A 25,222-nucleotide genomic window follows, 5' to 3' on the forward strand; every position below is an offset into this window, starting at 1 on the left:
CTCCCAGTGGCCCGGCGAGAACTAAACACCTTCCTTTTGTTCCTGGCTTTCCAAAGCCCCTAATTGCTTTCACCCCACAGCCAATCTGCAGTCACTTTCCACTGTGATCCGTTCCCACCTCTCATTCCCAGGACTCTCATTTTATATGCAGATGAAATCTAAACCATGGAAAACACCAAGAACTTAATGTATGCTCATTCAATTAAGAGACTACCCTGTCTGCCAAGGGTCTTAAGGTCATAATGCCTTCCTACTTTATGGGCAGGTCCCAGATACCAATAAGGGCAAGAATGTCCACGGGTATTTAGTAAACCAACTAGGTGGAAGAATTAGGGAGCCTTTGTCTATAAGGGATCCTGTTCCCAGGAAATCATCTTTATCACTCTGCCTCTCTGGTCACCCGGTGACTTCTACATGAGCTCACATAGAAATAGTCCCACAGGACATGACCATGACCTTTCCCTTTGAGAATATGCCAGGTCACACTGGCTCAGTGGTGACAGAGGATGGAGAAGGCAGGCACCTGTTCTTCCTTTCAAATGGCTCCATCTCAGGAGAGGGGTGCTTGTGAGGACACACCCCCTTGACATTAGCCCCAAGGAATCTCAGTGAGACACAGGCACGGCCCACTCCAGTCTGCCTCACAAACCACTTAAGCTTCTGATCCAACCCCAGAATGACTTCATCTCCCAAGATGCCCTCCACTGTCAGCAGGAGAGTTCAACCAAGCAGCCTCTGGCCACCCAGAGTAGTTCTTTATGGTTGTCTCAGCAGCTTTGACCACACCTTTAACCATCTCTCCATCTCACCCCTAGGCCAGAGGCAGGAGAACATGGCCTCGACTTCTTTTAGTATTCCCTATGGTTTACCCAAGGCACGACACAGGGAATGTATTTTACTGACTATCCAAATGGAGGAAAGGAATGAGGAGTCCCTGGTCATGACTGTATGATTTTAGCGAAATTGAAATGCACTTACCCCGAACAAGGGTGAGCTTCATCGCCGGGCTCCGGACCGAGGTGTTGGCCGCGTTGGAAAAGTGGCAAAACACGTCGATGTTTTTGGGACATAGGAGTGTGTTTGCTGGGAGGCTGTATTTGTAGCATGCTTGCCTGCCGTTGACTTCTCTCTCTAAAGACGGTGTTATTGAAAATGTGAATTCACAGCATGAGTAGCCAAGACATACAGGTTGTCAAGATGTTCTGATATAAACAAACCTTCCTCAAACACCCCTAGGAATTTATGACATTTATTTTTAGGGTAGGTTCACATATTTATGTGAAAATAACCTCTGGCTATTAATAAATAAATTCCTCTTTGACTGAGTGCTAGCCAAAATGTCACCTAAACCATTCATAGTTTCAAGTCTGAGTCCATATGCTGCTCGGTATATTGATTGCACTTGATCTCTCAGTGATTTACAATTACCTCTTTATTCTATACTTGAACATTTATTTAAAATTTTAAAAATGATGTGGACCCATGAGTGTCTGTGTATGCGCTTGGTAGTGCAGTTACCTGCAGAGCCCAGAAGAGGGCACAAGGCACCACGGAGCTGTAGCCGCTGCTGGTTCTGAACCACCTAAGCTGGGTGATGTGAACTGAACTTAAACTTGGCTCCTCGGCAAGAACAGTGTATGCTTGGAACTAAGCCCTCTCTCTAGCCTGTGGGTCATTCTGTTTTACTAACCGAGAAGAGTCAGTAGAGACAGTCCCCAGTCTCATTTATCTCTCCCAGGGCTTGTCTCAGTATCTGGCACATGAAAACACCCAGTTTATGCATAATGGCATAAGATGGAGACAATGGCATTCTTCAATATCTGGACAAGTTCTCTGTCAGCCAGTAATGTAACATGGCCCTCTCTATCTAACTGAAGTCTTACTTTTCTTAACTTCCAATGCCTTTTCAATCTGGCCTACTTATTTATGATATTTAGTGTTATATGCATTCCATTTTATATAGCATGGGCCTTTCTAGACGTTAAAATAAATACCTAAATTATTTATTATTATTATTATTATTATTAATTTACTTATAATTTATGTGTGCCTGCTTGTCTGTATGTACACTGTGTACATGCAGGATCTCACAGATGCCAGAAGATGGTGCCAGATGCCCTGGAACTGGAGTTATATAGATGGTCGTAAGATGCTCAATGTGGATGCTGAAAGCCAAACCCAGGTCCTCTGCGAGAGCAGTAAGGCCTTCAAATTATAGGAGGTGTGGAGGTTTGTGTGTTCACAGATAAGCACTAGGGAACCAGGAATGTTAAACACACAGAGCCGTGCCTTTAAAGGAAGGGATGCATAACCTGTCATCTGTCCAGAAGGCTCAGAGCAGAGGTTAATGGTCTGGTGACCTTTGCACTATCTGTATGACCAAGACCACAATGAATCCATTCCCAGGCCCTTATCATGAGTTTGTTTTTCTCAGTCAATCCATGGGGCCTATCTTTATGGAAGGTGTCATGTGTACTTTACAAAGATGCAGTCATGTCTGATCTTTATTTAGCTTATTACAGCAGATGACATACTTTGTTCTTCACGGAGATTTATAAATGCTTATTGAGCACATGGGATTAATTATCATCAGGGATGTTATCACCAAATGGCACTGTTTAAATATGCCTAAAATAAACTACTTAGGGTCAAACTCCTGAAGTTTGAATCAACACCAGTTACTTAGCCATGTTGTACCAAATTGCCTTCTGTCTCCAATGGCTCATTGCTCTGCTCGCCATGGTGGATGCAGAGACCCCTACATTCAATCATTGAGTCATCTCTATGAGTCATCTAAAAAGGCCCCTTTGTTCCCCTTTCTCCTGGCGTCTTATGCTCTCAGGCTGAGCAAATTCCCAAAGACAGTCATTGGGAGAATTAGTAAGCTGTGTGTAATTGAGATTTGGAGTTGTGGGACATTTTACAAGAGAGGATTTGAACTTTGTTTTATTCTGTTTTGCAAGACGATGACCAGTGAAGAGCTGGAAGCTAATTATTCCTCACCTTAGGGTTCCTGAATCCTACACAGTGCAAGAACAATGTCCAAAGGGGGGCGAGAGTGAGAAAGCTATACTGTTTAGAGAACTTGCGTGCACCCAGAGAAGAAGCCAGACTTCTAACCGTGATTAATGGCTTTTGTTTTTCTGCCCTAGTCTCTACTGAGCATGTCACCCTTTGACGATTCGGCCATTGTGCCAGGAGTGGGATGTGGCAGGGAGTGGCTCAGCCACCATTTAAAGAAAAAAGGCTGGGGCTGGAGAGATGGCTCAGTGTTTAAGAGCATTGGCCGCTCTTTCAGACAACCTGGGTTTGGTTTCCAGACACCAATGGTGGCTCATAACCATCTATAACTCCAGTTCCGGGAGAATCAACACCCTCTTCTAACTTCCACAAGCTCTATACAAATGTGTTGCACACACACATACATACAGGTAAAAAACACTTATCACATGAAGTAAAATAAAAAAATGTTTAAAACAGTTGGTTTGATTTTGTTGTTGTTGCTGTTGTTTTTTTGTTTTTGTTTTTGTTTTGTTTTGTTTTTGTTTTGATTTTCGAGACAGGGTTTCTCCGTAGCTTTTGATTCCTGACCTGGAACTAGCCCAGGCTGGCCTCGAACTCACAGAGATCCGCCTGCAGGGATTAAAGGTGTGAGCCACCACCGCCCGTTGTTTGTTTTTTGAGACAGGCTTTTCCTGTGCAGCTCTGGCTGACCTGGAACTCACTCTGTAGACTGGGCTGGCCTCATGTACCACCACCTGGCCTAAAAAACTGTTTTAAAGAGCAAGGTCTTCCTGAGCCCCACAGCCTTAAGCTCAAGGTTCTGGGATTCTGCTAATGCCAAATTCCTTCAGGAAGCATAATTCTTGCTAGAGTGTGGGTCTTTCTTTCTTTTCCTCTGTGGTGCTTGGCTGTTTTTTGCTTTCTGCCCCAGTTACACATTTGGAAAGATTATTGGGCCATTTTCTATCAAGTTCTCTTACGACACAGAAGGAGGGGTTATCAGAATGTCTGCTCAACCACAATGAGAGAGTGGAGATGAATCTATGGCTCCACCCACAGCTGCTTCAAACTAGTGAGTTGTCAGTCATATACCACAGCAAGATAACAAAGAAGTCTCCATGATATTTCATCCCTGATGGAGTCTCTATCTAGTCCTGAGGACTGCTCCCATGGTCCTCCCACATGCCGGGCAAGTGCTCTGAAGAAGAGCTACATCCTCGGTCTCTTTTCATTTTTTTGGTTTTACTTTGATACAGAGCCTCACTAAGTTGCCTAGGTCATCTTTGAATTCCCTATGTTGCTTAGGCATCCCTATACGCACAGACCCATCTGCTTCAGTTTCCTGAGTAACGGGGATTACATTCCTGTACATCAAGTGTGGCTCCGTCTCCAGAAACTTTTCAATGTCTGCTTTAAGAGTAAAACCTCCTGTCTATGAGCTAATGTGACCTAACCATGGGAAGGTCTGCCTCTTACCAGCAGGAAAGGCTGAGGAATCGACGTGGAACGTGACGGAGTACTCTTCCCCTTTCTCCTCTTCCACGCAGCACTTGAACTGATGGGAACTGGTGCACAGACCACTGGCTTCCAAAGGATCCATCATGATATCTGACTCCAGAGGTAGTGGGTGGATGGTGACATCTTTGGTGGCGATACTGTATGAATTCTTGTATCTAAATATGCAGTGGTAGGTTCCTGAGGGGAGGGAGCAAAAGGGAGACAGAGTGAAGTCATCACTCTTAAAGGGCATCACTGGCGAGAAAAAGAGTCTTAGCTTTCCTTCCCCAACTTGGGTAAGGATGCTGGAAGAGCTTGACTGACTTCCCTCCTGCGAACTTCCCATGTCCTAAAAACTAACCAATAACGCTCCTTCTTTCACATAAGCATTCACTCCAACCAATCAAATTAAATGATTTATCCAAGGGTAAGAGTGAAACTGGGTGCCAAACTTCCTGCTCCATGGTTCTCTCACAACCACAGAAAGAGTGGGAGTCTGGGGGTGTGCAGAGAAGAATGTTTGTAAAGATCTGGGACGTGATGAACCCTGAGGTTCCATTGCACCCACTTGTCTGTCTAAATGAGTGGTCCCTTAGGCTCAAGGACACCGTGCCACCCGAGGACAAACCACCATTGAAGCAGCTGCCCCGGATGTTTATGTACTTATCACAGTAATTACTGTATCATAAAAGATCTGTGGATCAGCTGCTGCCACACAGGTCTACTGATTCCTTACCGCTCTCCAAAATTTGTACTTCCTGGAAACATTAACAACATAGAGCTATAAACAGGAAATACAAATACTTCTCTTATTAAAACCAGAAATGTAAACACTTCCCAGAGTTTTCATAGTACAGCTGGGTAGTGTAGTACCAAGCATTTAGTAAAGGTGTATTATTATTTGTGTGTGTAAGTGTGTGTGCATGGGAGTACATGTGTGTGTACATATGCATGTATATGTGTAAACACAAAAATGTGGAAATCAGAGAACAACCTCCAGTGTGGTGTCTCCTAGGCACGTTCCATTTTCTGTTGGAGACAGAGTCTCTCATTGGACTAGAAGTTTGCCACGAAGGCTAGACTAAGCAGGTTAGCAAGCCTCCAGGGATTCGCCTGTCAGGACCACTTCCACTCACTCCCTGCCAATCACTGCTGAGGTTGCAAGCAGTCACTACTCTTCTGGGCTTTTATGTGGCTTCTGGGGATTGAACTCAGGCCTTTCTTCTTGCAAGGTAAGTGCTCTACTGACCGAGCAGTTTCTCAGGCCCTCATGAAGTTATTTAGAAACAACTTCTGTCATGAAGCAGGAGTGCAGGCTGTGGACTCAGATGCTAATGCCAATCCAGTCTGCACAATCAAACCTGTACCATCATGATTAATGTTGCATTTATCATTGTATGCCACATCTATAAACGGGAGCATGCTATCTACCCCTAAAGGACTACCATATCACCCACAAAGAGTGATTAAGATAGTCACCATAGGCATGCCCCAATTCAGAGCCTTTGGAAGCAGCTGCTGCTTGCGACTGCACATTTGCAGGAGTCTAGACAGTCTACTGCAGGGTCTGGCCCCTCCCTTACCATTCCACTCCCTGGTGGAGGTCTTCACCGTCAGCACCGACTCCGCTCGATCCCCTTGCCTGCTCATGGTATAAAACCTTGGGTGGATTTTAATGCCAGTGGAAGTGTTCCAGTACACCTCATCATAGTTACTCACGTCGCTGCTGCATGAGATAGTGAAGCTTTGTCCCTCAGAAACAGAAATTGGGTCCGAGGTTATTGTTAGGCTGGCTGAAAGAAGGCAAACAGGACAGACAAGACAAAAGCGACAACAAATCCAATGTTTAGTTTTTCGGATGACATCGACACAGGAGTGAAAATTTAAGACAGAGACAGCAACACGGACCGTCCTGACGCTACTCGTGCCAACGCGGGATTGGTACCTTGCTGTTCCTGGGCTTTACTTGTTTCTAGGCTGTTGGTGGTGGTGCTCTGAACTGTACTCACTTCCGTCACAGGCCTTAGGACCTCGGGCACTTCCCCTTTGTGGCTGGAATGATCTCCTGATGATTAGCAGGGTAAAGGGTTGCAAACTTAGGGATGTTGGCTTCACCCAGGCTCCCCTCCCACCTCCTCTGTGACCCCTCAAGGGAAAGACAGAGGACTGAGTTCTCACAAGGCACATCAACTCTTTAGACACGTTCCCCCACAACACTGTGTCGCGTCTTGGAAGAGAGCTGTGCTTACCACTGTACCACCAACGTCACACCACTGTGACGATGTATCTGTCCCCAGTAAAAAGACAGCCTTTAGCCCCTGTTGGTGTGCCCTTAGCATTTACTGATGGTCTAGTATATAGTTAGTGCTTCATAAACAAAAGAATGAGTCCTCGATTTAGTTTTTCCCTAGACAGATCATAAAGTTCACTATCCAAATAATTATACTTAGACTATCTCAGGCAGACTGGGATTGTTTATAGCTATTTGGTTTTAACTATATACAATATTATAACCGAAGTTATATACATGCTGATGTCATGTTTACTGCTATTTTTGGCATTCTCCCACAGATTCATAAGACGTTGTTTGTTGACAATGTTGAGACCATTGTAGATCTAGATGCTGATAAGAAAATCCCACAGTTTATTTTTCTATTGTTCTATTTATTTTTCCTTTTCTCTGGGAGCATGTCATTCCCATGATTGACATCTCAAAATGGCCCTTCCTTTGGCCATCCATGGAGGCGAATTGCTCATTCCTTGAGTCGACCACCACAGGCCTGCCCCTCCAATCAATATGAATCTTATTCTTAACGATGATCCAAAGAAGCCAGTGCTTTCCATAATGTCTTAGCATAGTTCTCAGGCTGAGGACACAAAAAAAAGTGTGTCCCTCACTCTGCCCTCTCTTACTGGAGGGATCTGGATATGGCTCTCTGAGGGCTAGCCATGGCTGAGCAGAAAGCAAAGCCTCATGGACCCAGAAATCTGGTTCTCTGGTTCTCTTGTCTTCAGAAGAGGTCAGATGACCAGACCAGGGATTTTCAGCGAGGATTAACCGTACCTCTACAATATGCCCCCAGGAATCCAGATAAGAGCTAAGTCTAGGTGCCAGTGTGCCATCAGGAGAGGAACCAGGCGCTTGTTAGAGGGACTCCTCGAGGACTCTGGAAACTTGGCAATGTTCTGTGGTGAAAACTGCCATGCCTGTACACTCTTATTCTAACTCAGAGAGCTGTGCTGTGGACGGGGCCCACACAAGCCTGTGCTGTTGTATAAACACTAAGTTCTAGTAGCAGAACACGTGCAGGAGACAAATAGTTATTGTTGTCATGACACTTCTCAAAAAAGGCTGCAAATGGTTCCTTTTCATAGGCTTGGTGGAAGGAGAGTATTACAGTGGTGGTGACTCTGTAATGCTAGCTGATTAATGATGTCTTTATTATTTTGATTGGTGTATTACCAGCGCTATGGTTTGGATGAGAAATGTCTCCCCTAGGCTCGTGTCTTTGGACACTTCGTTCCCAGTTGGTGATATTGTTTGGGAAGGTTACAAAATCTTTAAGACGTGGAACTTGCCGAAGGAAGTACGTCACCGTGGGTGAACGCACAGGTTTTACAGCCTGCCAACACATCCTGTTGTCTCTCTGATTCCTATGTGTGGATATCAGGAGACACCATAGGACAATGCAAATACTCAGATTGTCCTAACTCTCTGCAGTGCTGTTTCTAGAACAGGCAGACTGGGAGAGGAATTGAGGAACAGCGGGGAAGTGAGTGAGGATGTCGGAACTTAAGGAGGGGAACTGAATTGTAAAGGAAAGGGGGTTAGTGGTCGCGTGAATTTACTGAGTTGATCGGGACATGGCTCCCACGGCCCCTCTGCTTTCTTTATCAAAACGAGGGGATTAGTTTCTCACTGCTCTTTCCCACTTGACCCTTCCCAACTTAAAATGGATTCCATCTGACTTGAAATGGCATAGAGGGGCATCCAACCACCATCCCACTCCCAGGGAAGGCCCAGCTTTATTTAGCCCACTGGTGATCCCAGTTGATTGGCAAGGGCACCCTACATCTGTCTGAAGCGTCTACGGCAAGAGTTCTTACCTACAGAGACGAACGTCACAGCTATGTTCTTACTGCCTCTGGCTCCGTAGGTACTGACGAACTCACACGTGTAGGTGACTGTTGTTCCAGAAGACCCACTGGGACACTGGGTTCCATCGGCCTTGAGGGTGTAAGTGCTGCAGCTTGAGTCTACGTCTGTTTCTGGGATCCCTGAAACGACACAAACAGATCTGTTGACGTCACGATTGTCTGACTCTGAATTAGTAGCAAGCTTTTTAGTGGAAACTTCAGTTTCATACTTTTTCAGTTGCTAGCAGCTTTATATTCCCAAAATCATCATTTCCATTCCAGAAACAACCCACCCTCCAAATCATCTTCCCGGGGCTTCTAGAACAACCCTGTGTATGATTTTTCTCACTCCAGTCTCCATTTTCAACCTGCCCACTTCATCTGCAACTGCAGTCCCCAGACATTCCCTAAACATTTACACCCTCCCAAAGTGAAGACAGAGTAAGTTGATGGGTTAGTGTCCAAATAAATTCAGTCTTTCAGCTGTAGCAGGTCAGCTGAGCTGTGCTGTGCTGGCTAGTTTTACGTCAACCGGACACAAGCGAGGGTCGTCAGAGAGGAGGGAGCCCCAGCTGAAAAAAATGCCTTCATAAGATCTGGTGTAAGGCATTTTCTTAATTAGTGATCCATGTGGGAGGGCCAGCCCCTTGTGGGTGGTACCATCCTTGGGCTGGTGGTCCTGGGTTCTGTCTACATGAAAGCAGGCTAAGGAAGCCATGAGGAGCAACCCATTAAGCAGCACCCCTCCACAATCTCTGTATCAGCTCTGGTCTCCAGGTTCCTGTTCTGCTTGAGTTCCCACCCTCATTACTTTTGATGGTGAACTGTTAATGGAACTGTGAGCATAATAACCCCTTTCCTCCTCCAGGTGCTTTGGTCATGGAGTTTCATTACGCCAGCAGTCACCCTAGACAGATGCCTTTATTATTTTGATTGACGTATGACCAGTGTTGGGGTTTGAATGACAAATGTCCCCCATAGGACCATATGTTTGAAGATTGAGTCCCCAGTTAGCACTGCTCTCTGGGAAGATTCCAGAACCTTTAGGATGTGGGAACTTGCTGAAGGAAGTAACATTACTGTGGGCTGGCTCTAAGCTTTCACAGCCTAGCCACACTTCCTGTTCTCGCTGTGTGTGGATGAAACATGAGCACACCTGGCTTCCAGGCCCTCCCTATCCTGGTGGACCGTGTCTGCTCTGGAACTGTAAGCCAGAAATAAGCCATGGCTTCTACATCTTGGTTTCTTCTCTAGTTATTCAAGCAGGGAGGCAGAAAAGCGGCTCCTACAACCATCTTCCTACCCGAGGGTCTGTTGGAGTAACTCCGCCCATTCCCTCTCTCTTTCATGTTGACAACATCACTTCTAATTCTCTAAAGACGTCCTCTCTCTGCCCATCCTTTCTTGAGCTGAGTTCTCAGAAGAAAGCCACATCTGTATCAGGGTTCTACAACGTTGACTGACTGTATAAATTTAAAACATTGCCCTCAGACAGGAGTCAAATCATTGGCCAAGTCTGCCCGTGTGAAAGGCCCTCTCCCCCCAACATCTCTACTTTTCATGATGTTTCTGCATGTGTTATCTCTGGCTTCCCACTCCCCCAGTTTACATCTTGAAACTGACGTTTGTCACCCTCTGCTTTAGCAGAAGTATTTCCTGAAGACCAACAAGAACGTCCTCTTTCCTCCATCCTGGGCTTTTCTCCAGACGATCTGCACTATGCCCTCCCCACTGCCAGCCACCTGCTGTGGCTGCTTGAGCCTTCAGGTCTGTCCTTTATCTTTTTTTACCTCATCCTCCTGGATCTCGTTTCTAAGGCCCTATCCGAGCATCCTTCTTAAATGCATAGGATGCTCCCTGCTTTGTGCTTGGCCCAACTCCCTCCACCCCACCCCACTGTTGCTCATTTTCTCTTCATTCTTTCAGCAACCTCACAACTTTGGCTCCTGTCATAAATTGAGATTGGATGACTTCCCACACGACTCTAAGAGGAATGTCCTGCTTGGAAACTTCTGAGGCAAATTCCCAAGTGTTGATTTGACATCTCTGTTACCCTCAAAACTCAACACATGCAATTTATTTATTTTTCCCCAGACAAAACTCACACATCCAGTGCTTCCTCTTACTGATATTGGCAGAAACACAAATTAAAAATCTTAAAGGCCACTTTAATTACCTGCACTTCCTCACATTGTACTTCTACACACTTGTTTATTAAAAAAAAAAATGCTCTTTGAGCTTAAGATCCTGAAACAAGGCTGACTCCATCAAAGCAAGGTCACTCTCCCAGGCCCCACTGTGTTGTCTGAACTTTGCAACTGATTACATCTGGGTCTCAATTCTCAGTTAATTCCGCCTTCAACTTACTCATTATGCCGCCTGTAAGTTTCATTTTCTTATTGTAATTGACTTATTTGGGGTTGTAAGACAAGGTCTCACTAGATAAGTCAAGCTCGCTTTGAATTTGCTGTGTAGCTCAGGCTGGCCTCAGCCTCCTGAGCATCAAGCACACAGAGACACCAGGACGCCCGGGAATGCTTAGTTTTCTAAAGCCCTGCTCGTCTAACGTACTTGTGTGTACAGCAAAGTCAGACGTTCTTCTCGCAGTGTGTGGCGCTGTGGACCAGGAGTCAGATAGGAAGAGGACAAACAGACAATAGAGAATAGAGATGGCAAACTTCCCCGCCCTTCTTCCCTGAGACAAAAGCCTGGCATCTCAAAACAAAGACTTAGTGGGGTTTTTCCTCCCACTAGTTTCTCCACCCCAACCAGTGGACCAGCTCAACAAGTCCAGGGCTGGATTACGGCATAAATATATCTCCACACTCGTGAGTCTACCTGACCCCCTGTCTTCGTTGCAAATGACAAACCCTAAATTGAAGAAGAAAACCCACTCAAAGACCCTTAAAACCTCAGTGAGGAGAAACCTGGTTTTAGTCTCCCGAAACCCTCCTTTGCTTTGCAGAAGGTCTTTGTCTTGCTTTCTCTAGATGGGCCTTATTGAGTGTGTTTCTTCTCCCCTCATGAGAGCCTTCTTCAGCTGCTGACTCTTCTGTCATACTGGAGATTTCTCCCATTGCTGGCCTTTGCCCTTGATACTTCTTTGCGCCTTTAAATTCTTTAATTGGCAGATGAGACAAACCTGATTCAGACCCCTAGATGGTAGCAACCTTTATCACACACATGCCCTAATCTGCCCTTCTCCTTGGCACCTGCCTCTTCATCCTCTCAAAACCCAAACCACACCCTGGCTTCCAACACACCCTTCAGCCTCGGACCTGGATACCAGTGTTTACAGTCTCGTACTTCCCCTTCCTCTTCCTGCTGAATGTAACTCATCCCTAAAAGTCCAGCCTTCTCACCCAACGGGCAAGGTAACGGACCATGCCGAGTGAGATGAATATAGAAATAGACAGAACAATAGGGATGTGTCAAGGACAGGTCCCACAAAAGAAAATTCAGTACAGCAGGCAGGTTCAAAGCAGGGAGGAAGGTCATTTCACATGGGTGTCTACAAAGGCTATCAGAGGAGAGGACGTTATTCTAAGCTTTAAAAGACAAGGGGGACTTTACTAGCAATCAGGGCTGTGGTGTGACATGAGGCTGTCAGTGTGCTGTGGGTACATAAACCAGCAATCCTCACTGTAGAACTTAGCACCCCATCAAGCTGCTTTGGGGGCCAGGGCTGGCTGGGGTCAGGGTGGGAGGATAACAAGCTATGCAGGAAATCCATTGTTCTGTAGGCTGGTCAACCTTGCTGTACTTAGGAAAGTCTGCAAAGGGGTCACCAGAGAGAGAGGTCCCCGAGCATCCCACTGCAGACTTCCTGGTTTCTCTGCCAGAGGGCGAGGTCTTGTCACCTTCTGGGTTGAAAGCTCCTCCACCAGAGCCATGGGAATTGTGCAAGGCTTCTCCTCCATCTGGCAGCGCCTTCAGGATGCCTGTGCCACCTTTTCCTTATAAACCAGGGAAGTGACTAAATGTCCCCTGCCGACAGTTTTCAGGTTTACCAGATGTCTTTCTCAGTCTTTGCCAGACTAATCAGATGTGTAGGTGAAATGTACTTTACAGTCTAGAGGTTTTCAGGAAAGTGTGGGTAGAGACTGACGTGTTCATATTAAACTTGTAATAAAAACACTGCTTAGCTTAAGGGCAGAGACTTTGTAACATAAACATGTAGCACACTCACAACGTGTGTAGCGCTCCATTTTAGTTCAAAGGTTTTTTTTCTTTAAATGTCTTACACAATATTATTGTTTCTTTTTTTTTTTTTTTTTTTTTTTGGTTTTTCGAGACAGGGTTTCTCTGTGGCTTTGGATCCTGTCCTGGAACTAGCTCTGTAGACCAGGCTGGTCTCGAACTCACAGAGATCCGCCTGCCTCTGCCTCCCGAGTGCTGGGATTAAAGGCGTGCGCCACCATAGCCTGGCCTAATATTATTGTTTCTTAAAAGAAGAGATGACTGTTTTCTCATATGGTCTCTAAATAGCAAATGGTGCTTTTGTATCTAACCTGCCAGCAACTAGGTCCAAAGCCGGCTCACCGGATGGAGAAAGTGCTGGTCTCATGAACTGAGATCAGTGGAGAGTCCTAGTTCTTTTCTTTTCATATTGTGAGAACCTTGGGAAAAGCAATTTAATCTGGATCCAAATTTCCTTATTTTCTCATTGGAGGTAAAACTACTAGCTTCAAACTTGTGATCAAGTTTAGATGCGATCACTATCAATCATTTTTAAGGGGCTAACATTTGTGCAAAACTGTTATAAAAAGTCACTATTTCTAGTTTAATTTTTTAAGAATTTATTTTATGTGTCTAGGTGTTTTGCCTCCATGTGTATCTGTGCACCACATGTGTACATGGTGCCCAAGGAGGTCAGTTATTAGGACCCTAAGAACTGGGGTTGCAGATGGTTGCAGTGTGGGTGCTGGAAACCAAACCCTGGTCCTCTGCAAGAACAAATGCTCTTGCTGACGGATGCATGTCTTTAGACACCATTGCTGCTTTACTTTACTATCTAGCATGAACTGGAGGGTGAGGAACTTCAGGTTAGATCTCAGTGCAAAACAAAAGCAGAGTTGGGAAAATAGACCAGTGGGTAAAACACTTTCATATATGCCTGAGGACTGGTTAGATCCTCTATATCCGTACAAATACAGCAGCCTGCAAAATCCCAGCATGCAGAAGAGAGATGGGAGATCCCTAGATCAATCAGCTAGCTATACTAGCAAAATTCCTGATCTGGGTTAAAGAAAGAAACCAATCAATGAGGAAGTTCAGCGTCAGCCTCTGCCCTTTAAACATGTGTATCCCCGTTCTGTATGGCCCAACACATGTGAACACATACGACATGCATACACATGCAAAAAAATTGATGAGTAAGAACTGACATGTAGTGAGTGAAAGAGAAATAAGTATGCAGAGAAACACAAGCTGGAATCAGAGAGACGGAAAAAGCTGAAGGAAGTGTGTAAGGGAGTAGGCCCACACAGGGACAAAGATGAGAAGCTCAGGTCAGGCTTGCTCAGCTGTAGCTTTCTGCTGAGGGTAGAAAGGAGAGGGAGGATGAGCTGTGCTATGGACCCAAGTCACTAGGTCACTCCCTCTCACGTCTTGATCTGCTAAGATCTTGCCCACAATGCAAGTGTGATGTTTGCATACAAGTGTTTTGGGGGGTTTGTTTTAGAGTGTCTAGGCTGGTGCTGGAATCAAAACCTAGTTAATTTTTTTTGTTTATGGTCCAGAATATCTCGGGTTTTTTGTTTGTTTTGTTTTGTTTTTGTTTTTACTTACTGAGAGGTAAGCAAAGAGCCCTCTTTGCAAAAGGTCTTGATCTGCCATGCTTACCTAGAATTTTTATTTTCCCTTCCTGCTTCCACTCAATCTTGCTCCAGTTTGCGACGTTCGCGCTGCAGCAGTTCAACGAGATGGGGTTGCTGTCGCACACCACCTTCCTCTCCTCCATGGCCAGAATCTGGATGGGAGTGGCATCTAGTCTTCTGGCATCCCCGTATTCAAAAATATCCAATGTCAGCTTGCAGCGATATTCACCTGTCAAGAGTTCACAAGATTATGAATTATTATCACTCCAATGAATTTTTCTTAATAAAATCGAGCACCTCACATATCATGGCATCCCAGGCTTGATTCAAGGACACCCTTGAAGGAACATTCAGAAACTGTCAAGTCAATCAGGCATGTCTAATGACCTAAGGTAAAAAGTAGAAAAAGGTCTCCGTCGAGGCATTCTCAGGGACAAGTGTGGGAATATAAGACATGGAAACAAAATTGGTAAGTCTGAGAATTGGAGGACCATGGATAATTCTGGCATGCTATTTAATCCTGTGATAGAATGCAGAATCTGCACAAATGTGACAAGAGTTCATGCATGTATAGACCTCTTTATTGTTCGGAATTGGCCCTACTGGTTCGGAAGAACAGAACTGGCCCCACTGACATCTGGTTTTAACTGGAGTTATTAAATACTAGAATGTGTCAGGCTCATTGTTAATCTCTGAAATTTATGTTTTTGTGCTTGCTTGGAGTAGGCACTTGGGTGCAGGAAAGGCCAAAGGGAGGGATTACTTTAGGGAACAAGAACATTTTGAGAGACTAGATGTATTCACCAACTTCATTTTGGTGATGCCTTCTCAAGTGTATGTGTCCAAACCTAGTAAATTATATACTTAAAATATCTGTGGTATGTAATATGCCAATTTTATCTCAGCAAACTAAAATTTTGTAGGTTAATTAAAATAAAACATCATAAGACTATACTATACACTAGTAAAATTCAAAATATACCAGTAGATTTTTCTATGTCATTAAAAACAGTATCCTGGGTAATTGGGAAGATGCTTCGTGGTCTGCTGTGCAGGCATGAGGATCTGAGTTCAGACCCTGGAACCCATCTAAAAAGATGGAAATGGTAGCGTGCATCTGTAACTCTAAAGGTGGAGACAGGTGGGCCACCAGATCTCACTGCCGAGCAGACTGTTGGGTGCGCGTCAGTGAGAGACCCTGTCTCAAGACACTCTGAAGTCTGACCTCTTGTGGATATGTGTGTCTGGGTCCCCTTTTCCTCAAGGCCTGTTGGCCACCAGTCTATGGGTACAAGGGGCAGAAGCGATGACAGAGAACTCTGCACAGCCTGTGAGCGCGATGAAGACAGCTCTCCAGGAGACAGCTTCGGTGAGTCTGCTCAGCTTTATTCCAGAGTGCAGGGAATATGCAGGATTGGGATCGATGGCTGGAGAATCACCGAGTTTGTAGTTAACGGCGCACTCCTACATTAAGCTCCCAGTAACCTTTAGTTATCCTCTGTGGAGCACGGCCCTACAGCAAGCCTCAGTGTCTAATTACCATATAAGCAGCAGAGGGAAAGCTTCTGCAGGGAACTGTGTCCAGGGTCATACTAGAGATAGCCAAGTATCCTGGCCTAGAGACGCTCTCCAAATAAGGTCAGACCGAGAACAGGGCCAGGGGAAGGAGTTACCGTGTCATCCATGTTGCCCGAGCCTGGAGAGAGCTGCCAAAGCGCCCGTGGTAGACTGCAACCTCCGACAGGCAGGGAATCCAGGCAGATACGCAAACACTCACACAACACTTGCATACACACAAATACACACACAGGAATGCCAGGGGACGACTTTTCCATTTTGGAACAAGTCATCAGGCTTCTTGTGGACAGCTCAGCCCCATTCCCTGTGCTGTGGGCTGTCGCTCTGAGCACACCATTGAGTTCCTCCCCCAGTCTCAGGTCGGAAGCTCACCGGCATCGCGCTTCGTGAAGTTATAAATGGTGAGGCGGGAAACCAAGCTCATGTTGTTGAGGACCGAGGTGTGGATGGAGAATCTGCCGCCGCTCTGGATCTCGGAGCGTTTCTCTCCATAATACCAAGACGTGTTGGAGGACACGATTTCACTTTCACACTCCAGAACTACGCTGTCTCCCTCTAAGATGACTTCCGGTGTAACGGTGAACTTCGTTTCATCTGGAAATTCAAAGGAAAAGTGGGAGGGTTGTGCTTCAGTGAATGCGAACTGTGGAGCCGGCTCTCCAGACTATGCCTCTCCAGGATTCTTGAGGGCTCTTCTCAGCATCTGCAGGTCACAATCCTGCCCACAGGCCCCCCCTTACCACTCCCTGAGTAACGATGGTCCCACTGCCTGCTGAGGCACCAGACAGAGCCCATGTCTGGACCCCACTGGAAGAGAGTACCTAAAGTCATGTATTTCCAGCCACTGTTTTAAATCATCTGGAGCGGCAGTTTGGAAGCCTCCCCTTGCATCAGAACCATCCGGGGTTGAGACTTTGATGAAATACATATGGGTCTTTGTAGGGCTAGTGTGGTACAAACAAGCTCTAAGACCTACCCTCTAAATCAACAATGGACCCTACTTAGTGTCAGCATCTGCTGTGACTATGGCCCCCATCACTGCGGGGTTAGCCTTGCATTTATGGATTTTTTGAATATCTAAACTTAGGAAACCCACAGAATTTCTATTATAAATCCCTGTTCCCATCTCCTTGACTCTCCGGCTTTTGTATGTTAGTCAAAAAGGGGCAGATGTCACCCAGTGACCCAGGCCTCTATCATAAGAAATATCACCATGATTTCCTGGGCCTTCATCCTCTCCCTCATTTATTTATTTATTTATTTTAGTGTATATAGTAGTCTATTTCATTATAACACTTTTTTTTTGTCTGTTTCAAGACAGGGTTTCTCTATGAAGCCCTGACTGTCTTGACACTTGCTCTGTCTGTCAACCAGGATGGCCTTGAACTCACAGAGATTCTCCTGCCTCTGTCTCCTGAGTGCTGGGATTAAAAGCGTGCACCACCATGTCTGGTCTGTTACAACATTTTAGCAATAATTTATTTTGTTCCATCTTCTCTTCCGAACCTCCCTCTCACCCACCACTTCCACCCTGGGAGCTCCCTTTTGCTATCTTGTCACACAGTAACAGTTAGGATCTACATAGAAGAGGAAACATGACATGCAGTTTTTGTTTTTCTGAGTCAGGTTCACCTGGCTTCGTATTTTCTAGACTCATCTATTGTCCTGGAATTTTAATAATTTTATCTTTCTTGACAGCCTAGGAAAGTTCTGTTGTACAAGCTTTCATTACCTGCTTATTTGTTGTCACAACCACCCCCTTGATGTTGTGAAGAGTGTGGCGGCACACACCGCCATGCGAGAACCTCTGCCCTGGCTCTAATCAACCATCACCATGCCTAGCCCAGATGAACGTGTGTGAGGATGAAGCACATTCCACTTACTGCTCGGCGTTCCTTGGAAGGAGCAGTAGTCCATTCTGTAGGTCTGGTTGAGGTTCTGTGTGACGTGCTCGTTGGCTTTGTGAATTGATCCGGGCAGTGGTGAGGATATAAACTGGGCCTCGAAGTTCACAACCACGCTGCCTTTGCTGCACAGAGACCCCTCAGTTAAGTGAAGCAGAAACTGAGCTAGGAGGGGTCTAGATCCTTGTGGCTCTTTGCATGGAAAAGCAAAAGAGCAGAAGCCAATAGTACTATTATCTGCAAGGAATCACTAGAATAAGCCTGTCTTCAAATGTTAATCGGTAGCCCGAGGCAAGACTTACCAGGAATACAACTGAGAAAAGTGACCAGATGGGAACAGCGAGCTGAACCCACAGGTTTCTAGGCTCCAGGTGCACCAGAAAACCCTGCAACCCTGTCTGCCTAGCACAATCTTCTAGCAGTATTGCTACCCGATAGGATTCCGCTTTGACATTTCCAACTCTCAGAACTACAGATGTATTTCTGTCTGTGAAACGCTTGCATGCATGAAATGAGCACACCTTTGTGCTTCCTTGCTGCTAAGGAGGTCCACCCTAAAGGATGCGTCTCTGCATTCTCACCTCTAACAACCTGCTCCTGCCGAGCACCCCCCAATGATAGCCCGAGGATGTTTGATTTTCTTCCCTGGTGGATTGGTTTCTGCCCTCATAGAAAAATGAATAAATGACATCATTCTTACGTGAAGTGTGTCACAGTCACCGATTTGAATCCTGGTAAAGTCTTGTAACCCTCTCGGAACTAGAAAATAAAACAAGAGAAAGGTCATGTATCAAAGGCTAGTGAACAATACCAAGGCTTACTCAAACTCATGATCAACCCAGGTCCGACTTTATTTTATGTATCTTGTTAGTGGTGGCCTTGTCAAGGCCTTGAAGTAATTTCTAATAATTTATATCAGTTATTAGAGAAGGAAACAGTAGATTAAGAGCACAAAAAGGTGCTCAGAGAAATGCAGGAGAGAAGTTGGAGGGGCTGCGAGGGGAGAGAGAGAGAGATTGAACAGTTGCAGCTGGGAGACAGTTACCACTCGCAAAGACTTCTCTGTCTTTATAGCTCAGTAACTATAAAATGTTCCTAGAGTGAATGCCTACTGACTTCCAGGGGTAGAGAAGTTGGAAACTCTCTGAGTTCTAAGTTGGACTTCAGGCTTGAAGCCTTGAGTTGCCCTGCCCAGGGAGGATCCTTATCTATGTAGGAAATCCCTGCCCACTTGGGGGGGGGGCAGTGCCGTCCACTAGGCAGAGTGCTCTGAGCTACACAAGACAGAAGAATTCTAGAATGCCTGAAGAGCAGACCTGAGCTACCTACCTACGTCTCCTGGACCAGGCTCCCAAGTCTCGGAATTGATTTTGGTGAACTGATATTACCAAATCTTATCTGAATTGTTTTTACTCGGGGAAAAGGGTCAACTGATAGGCCAAGGTGATGCTCTGTCCTCTGAATGCTATTTGATTTGAGTACTTCTCAATTCCCCTTCTCAGGTGGGTTTGCATAACTTCACTTACACCTTAGATTACATGTGTGTAAGCACCCTGTCCACTGGAATGGGCTTCTCTTGTTCCACCTAGACACTTCCTTGGGTAAACGACTCCAGCAGCTCAAACCTACCGCTCTTTCCAGGTCAGTCTTGTAGGACCTATAGAGGGCAGAGGACGAATTCTTGAGGTCTTCTTGAAATCCTATGTTCAGTCTGACTTTGATTTTTAAGGTAATATATGCTGAAAAACACAGGGCAAAATGTAACTGGCTCATTGGTGTTTGAATACAGACAATACAAAGAGACATTTGCTTGAGGTAAAGTTGAATACCCATTTAACAGATATTTAAAGAACAATTGCATACCATCAGAGAGCTGGCAGAAAGGTCCCTGGGGAGGAAGTCCTTTCAGACAACTGCAGGAGCGGCCTGACAGGGCACCACCATGCTCTTGACAAGTTAGATTGTGGAGACACCTTTCCAGGGGCCACACATAGCCTTTCTCACAAGAGCACAAGAGGTCGTTTCCAGCAGGTGTGCAGACTGCCGTCAACCAAAAAGAGGAGAGACAAGACGGTCACCGCCCTTACATTTGTAGATTGCAACTGCCTATACTTGCAGGAACTCTTAGCTCAATTCCACATTGACCTTCTGGAGAGTTCAATAGAATCTCATGAGGTTCAAGAAGGCATATATGCATCACAAAACCATTAGGTGAGGTCATCTGAAAGGTGACGCTTGAGTGACTTCAGACTAGCAAATCCTTTTTTTGGGTAGACATGTTTTATATTACACAGCCACTAGGTGTCTATAGTGAGTGGATCCCACGATGTAGAGCAGTGGTTCTCAACCTGTGGGTCATGACCACTTAGCCAAACCTCTAGCTCCAAATTTAAAAAAAAAAAATTACAATTCATAACTGTAGCAAAATTACAGTTATGAAGTAGCAACAAAAACAATTTGATGGTTGGGAGTCACTACAACGTAAGGAACTGTATTAAAGGGTCACAGCATTAGGAAGTTTAAGAATCATTGGTACAGAGGAAGGAGAAGCCAGCTTCCAAGATGACCTTTGAGCATCTCTGCCCCTAGGAATTCACAGCCTTTTGTGGCACCCACTTATAAACATGGTGAAAGTGATAGTGTCATTTAGCATATTCTTTCATTCCCCACTCCTTCTCCTTCCCTCTCTGTCTTTTCCTCTGGAGAAGTTGGCTGCATGGTGCCAAGATCTGTCAGGAAGAGACCACATGGTCTCTAAACAGTAATTGCTTGGGAACTATAGTTGGCCAAAAACCACCTGGTGAACTAGAAAGTGGATTTTCCAGCCCAGTAGGGCCTTCAGAATCAGAGTTCCTAAGATAGAACCACCTACCCCAACTCCTGCTCCAAGATGTCAGACCCTCAGAAACTTCAAGATAGTGCGTGTCAGTTGTTCTATAGGGCTGAAAGAAATCTGTTACACTGAAATAAACACCAAATGCAGAATGAAAATAAATGCACAGCCCAAATGGACTCTGATCTCACTGGAGACATTAAAAAAGGGAAGAAAACAAAAGTTCTGAAAACAGAAACACTTGAATCGGTGTCTAAGGTAGGAACATAGAGATTCTTTGGGAGACACTCTGCAGATGGGTGCCCATGGGACGCTACTCAGAGAAAAGTCACTAAATGGTTACTAAGTTACAGTGGTGCTTTCCAAAGAACAGAACTATTATAAGACACATGGCAGCCTCATCTATGGGACACCGGTTCTTTGGGGATGGCCCCCTGAGACAAATGAAGAACAGTTTCATTTCAGTAGAAAGTCATCAAACACAAAGTCAAATCATGACCTGGGACAATTTTGCTTAAGGTCTTGCTTCTGATTCAGGTATGTGCCTGGCTTCTATTTCCTGACCTATGATACCCCAAAGAAAAGAAGTCACTGCTTATAACATACTGAGACCCTCCCTGCTGCACCCACACATTCTTCAGAGGAAAAGGATTCACTAATTTGTCCGGAAGGGTCTGTCTATACCTTAGGGGTCACTTTATCGCAACCACCAAGGAAATCTCTGGTCATCATTTAAAATAAGGTGACGACTGGCTGGGAAATTTACTGCTAGCAAGTTCATTCTGGGAGGTAGGGGGTCATAAAGTCCCGTGTTTAATATGATTTAGAGGACAGCAGTCTGCCTTTCTCACAATATGCCCAGCCATCCGCTCTCAAGCAATGTGTGTGTGGCTCACCTGTTGTCATTCCTATGCTCATGATGTCTGTGGCTGGGTCCGTGCCATTTCCTTGAATTGGAAAACTGAGGCTGTTCAAGTGAGCTTTGACAGACTCCAGGAAGGAGATGTTTTCAAAACTGATCTCAACTTCCACAGTGTATTCTTCTTCCATGAGACCACTCACTGCAACTGAAACGAAAGTTTCACGAAGACTATGAGCATTTGTGGAGGCAGGAGAGAGAGCCTGGTGGACGCCACAGCAAGGAAGGCTAGTGACACATTCTTATAGATACTGGGCACGTCAGTCCATAAGAATTACTAATGGATCCTTTGAGAGAAAAAGAAAACTTTGTCTACGTTACTCGCTACTCGTTCCCAACTACTACCCTCAACCTTGATGTCCAAGGTCAAAGACCCTGCGCAAAATATGCCTGGGACAAGACTAGTCATGGCAGCCTGGAAGGAAGACTCTCACACCTGTGCAACACACCTGTGCAGGGAGTCAGAGTTGTGATCTCCACCCGCAGGAATGAGTTGCGGACTTTATAACATTGTGTAGTTAGTCTGCACACACTCTAGGAGCTGAACGGGCATGCACACATGCTTGGAAAACTTCTAGCATTACCCCTCCCTGTTAAGTTTCTTTGGCCTTAGCTTGTGCACAGGCACACAGCGGGTTCTTCATTGTTGCTTCACATCCCCAGGATCCCACACTTGAATGGCAGTCAGCAAAGGTTTGGTGACTTGAAAAGTGACAAGCAAAAGATTCCCAGGTCTCCGTTGCTTTTTCAGATTGTCTCCAGGTGATCAAATGCCAGCTCTCCAAATAAATATACTTCAAACACACACACACACACACACACACACACACACACACACACACACACACACACACACCAGCAGGCTATAGATATGTTATCTAACCTGTCAATGGTTCTTCTCCGGTTTCCAATGCCACACCATATCCTGACCACCAATTGTAAGCTTCTGGGACAGAAACTGATTCCTTCCCTTCCCTTTTGGGGACCTTACTCATCTGTCCTGGAGCTCACCATATTGGAAAACATGTGCCTGATCACCTTTTACTAAACCTGTCCCCAACACCAAGTCGTATGTTCGCTCCACTGGGCTGACTATTGCTATAGTCTGTTGGAATACACCCCTGGGGCTGAAGGTTTAGGCTCAGTTACTACCTCACGAAAAGTTTGAAGGATAAGATTTTTTTTTCAAACAGAGGTATGGAGAATATTTTAAATAGGTAAAGAAATGAATGAATACTTTAAAACCATTCTTTAAAATGGAAGTGAAATCACCTAACATGATCTGTATTTTAACATGAAGTTAGAAGTCTGTGTCTTCTTCCTAAAGACAATTGCTTTCCTGTGAATCAGAACGTTTATTTCAACCACCCCGAGGACCATTGCTGGGAAACACTGAGACAGTTCAGAATAGAAAACTCCAGTGTTAAATATCTGCTGCTGGAAGCTAGAATGGATGTTTCTTTGGAGGAATAAAGTCCATTGGTCTTAGGATATAACCTTGCTGGAAGTTATTCCTTTTGGCTTCACTCTGTCTGCTGCAATGAAACCACTATTCCTCTAAAGAACCGTGCTGCACGTGTTTTAGGGACATATTTAATGATGTATTTCCTCCTTAAACAAGCAGAATCAGATGGGGTTTAAGTTGGCTGTGGTAACATGAGATTGTCATCTTGCTGCTGCCTGGGCAGTGGAGGCAGGAGGATCATAAGTTCAATACCACCTTCAAATACACAGTGAGTTTGAGGTTCGTCTGGGATCTGTGAGACCTTGCCTCAAAATCTAAGCTAAACTAAAAATTTTAAAAACTAAAATTTAAAAGTTGCTTGTAAAATCTTATATTATCTAGTCTTCTATATCATGACATAGTAATATGTCTCAAGTTTCCTGGGTTTTTTGGTTTGTTTGTTTGTTTTTTGAGTCTCGAATGTTCTGTGATGAAATAAGCTTCCTGGAGGAGCAGCTAATATTAACTCGTACGACTCTAACTCCGGACACCATCTTGCCCACTAGGAACATTTCCACTAGGGCAGCTGCACAGTATTTACATCTGCCTTCCAGAACATCCTTTTTTCTGAAAAGTCATATGACCATGTTTATTCCCTCTGGTAAATTCACTAGCTCAGGGTCCTCCCATGAATGCAAACAGGATTTCCTGGACGGCGGCTGCTCTGGATGGATGGGTCAACAACGATCCTCCATCGTTGACTTTGTTGCTTGTGTGACTCTACCCCAACCCAATACCTACCTGAAGGTCCTCCTTCCTGTGCCCCTTTCAGACACCATGACAGAACAAGTGTGGGCCTGCAAAGAAATAGCTACTCAGGAAGAGCAAAGCTCCTGGTTAAAGCTGCGGCAGTTCTGTTAGATTTTCACAAGACTAAACCGAAAACATAAAGCCCTGGGAGTAAAGGACCTGTGACTTAGCGAGAGTCAGACTTTGGGATTTGCTCAGCTGTCAGTGCTAGCCGCTGTGGTCCTCTTCTCCTGTCCACCTGCCATGTTTTCCAAAGCCCAGAAAGCTTTAGAGTCACCCTTGGGTGACTTCTGCATCATCCTTCCCTTGAGTCTGATGAGGACCAGGAATCTACAGTTCCACCTCCTCCTCCCCCTTTTTCAAGTGGTCTTGCTGTAAGCCCAGGCTGGCCTGGAGTTTACTGCGTAGCTTGCCTCTTCCCCGGCCTCCTAAGTGTTAGGATTTTCAGTGTGTGCCACTATGCCTAGCTGAAAATGTTTCTTTTTGAAAAGTCAATTCCCTAAAGAAGTCTCAGACACGTCACTGCAATTGGGTAAGCTGCGGACTTTCCCATCACCCACTCCTGACCATGACTGAGTGCGACTCACTTCTAGGGTGTTACGTTCCCAGGTGAAGCAAACTGTGTTCTTTAGATTGAGAGGCAGGCCTGGCTATTGGCACTATTCAAACCTTCTTACGGGGATCTGATGTGCCGGTGGCTGGAGCTCTGACACTCTAAACCAAAGGATGAAACAAGGGAAGTAGCCCTGGAGAACTGACTTTCACAGACTTGCTTTTGGGTTGTTTTGTTTTTTTATGTTCAGTCACCTGCTGTTGCTCCTGATGGCAAACAGGCACCTCCTTGCTAACTTCGCTTAGCCGCTTGCATTTTTATGACTTATTTCTATCTACTTAAACCTGAGTATCCCAAGGACAGGCAGGGCCCTTGGAGACCGGAGGTAGGAGTCAGATCCTGCAGGGCAGGAGTTTCAGGCAGTTGTGAGCTGCCTAATGGGGGTGCTGGGAATGGAACTGAGGTCCTCCTGCAGAGCAACAAGCATTACTAACTTCTCCAACTCCCTGTCTACCCAATTCTACCTCAATAGAGAGGACACGGGCTTCCTCCTGCCATTCATAGATACCAGCTGAAGGAGGAGACGGTACAGTAGCAACGGCAGTGGCCATTTGCCCTTGTCTGGCAGGGTAAAGGGCCGTGATGGCGCCATGCTTACCTCCACTGCTCTGTGTGCCAAACCTGAGGCACAGAGAGCTGAAATCCTGCCATCATATCTGAGCTAA

General features: G+C 45.4%; 1 protein-coding gene across 4 annotated transcripts in view; it reads right to left on the reverse strand.

Moving 5' to 3' along the window:
* Positions 1-25,222, reverse strand: part of Adgrf5 (adhesion G protein-coupled receptor F5) — a 93,488-nt gene that overhangs the window by 11,538 nt on the left and 56,728 nt on the right. For 3 of the 4 annotated variants that reach the window (XM_050119330.1, XM_050119328.1, XM_050119329.1), the window contains exons 4-15: positions 21,668-21,838; positions 19,802-19,978; positions 19,568-19,677; positions 18,639-18,697; positions 17,918-18,063; positions 16,407-16,628; positions 14,482-14,685; positions 8,608-8,778; positions 6,446-6,565; positions 6,084-6,293; positions 4,480-4,698; positions 979-1,131 (exon numbers count right to left, since the gene is read on the reverse strand). In XM_050119330.1, the coding sequence (XP_049975287.1) occupies positions 979-1,131; positions 4,480-4,698; positions 6,084-6,293; positions 6,446-6,565; positions 8,608-8,778; positions 14,482-14,685; positions 16,407-16,628; positions 17,918-18,063; positions 18,639-18,697; positions 19,568-19,677; positions 19,802-19,978; positions 21,668-21,838 (1,962 nt within the window). The remainder of the gene's footprint in view (positions 1-978; positions 1,132-4,479; positions 4,699-6,083; positions 6,294-6,445; positions 6,566-8,607; positions 8,779-14,481; positions 14,686-16,406; positions 16,629-17,917; positions 18,064-18,638; positions 18,698-19,567; positions 19,678-19,801; positions 19,979-21,667; positions 21,839-25,222) is intronic. The other variant, XM_050119332.1, reaches the window with a different exon arrangement.

This window comes from Alexandromys fortis, unplaced genomic scaffold (genome assembly GCF_014885135.2).
Source record: "Alexandromys fortis isolate MF-2015 unplaced genomic scaffold, M_Fortis_MF-2015_v1.1 scaffold_145, whole genome shotgun sequence".
Lineage (NCBI taxonomy): Eukaryota > Metazoa > Chordata > Mammalia > Rodentia > Cricetidae > Alexandromys > Alexandromys fortis.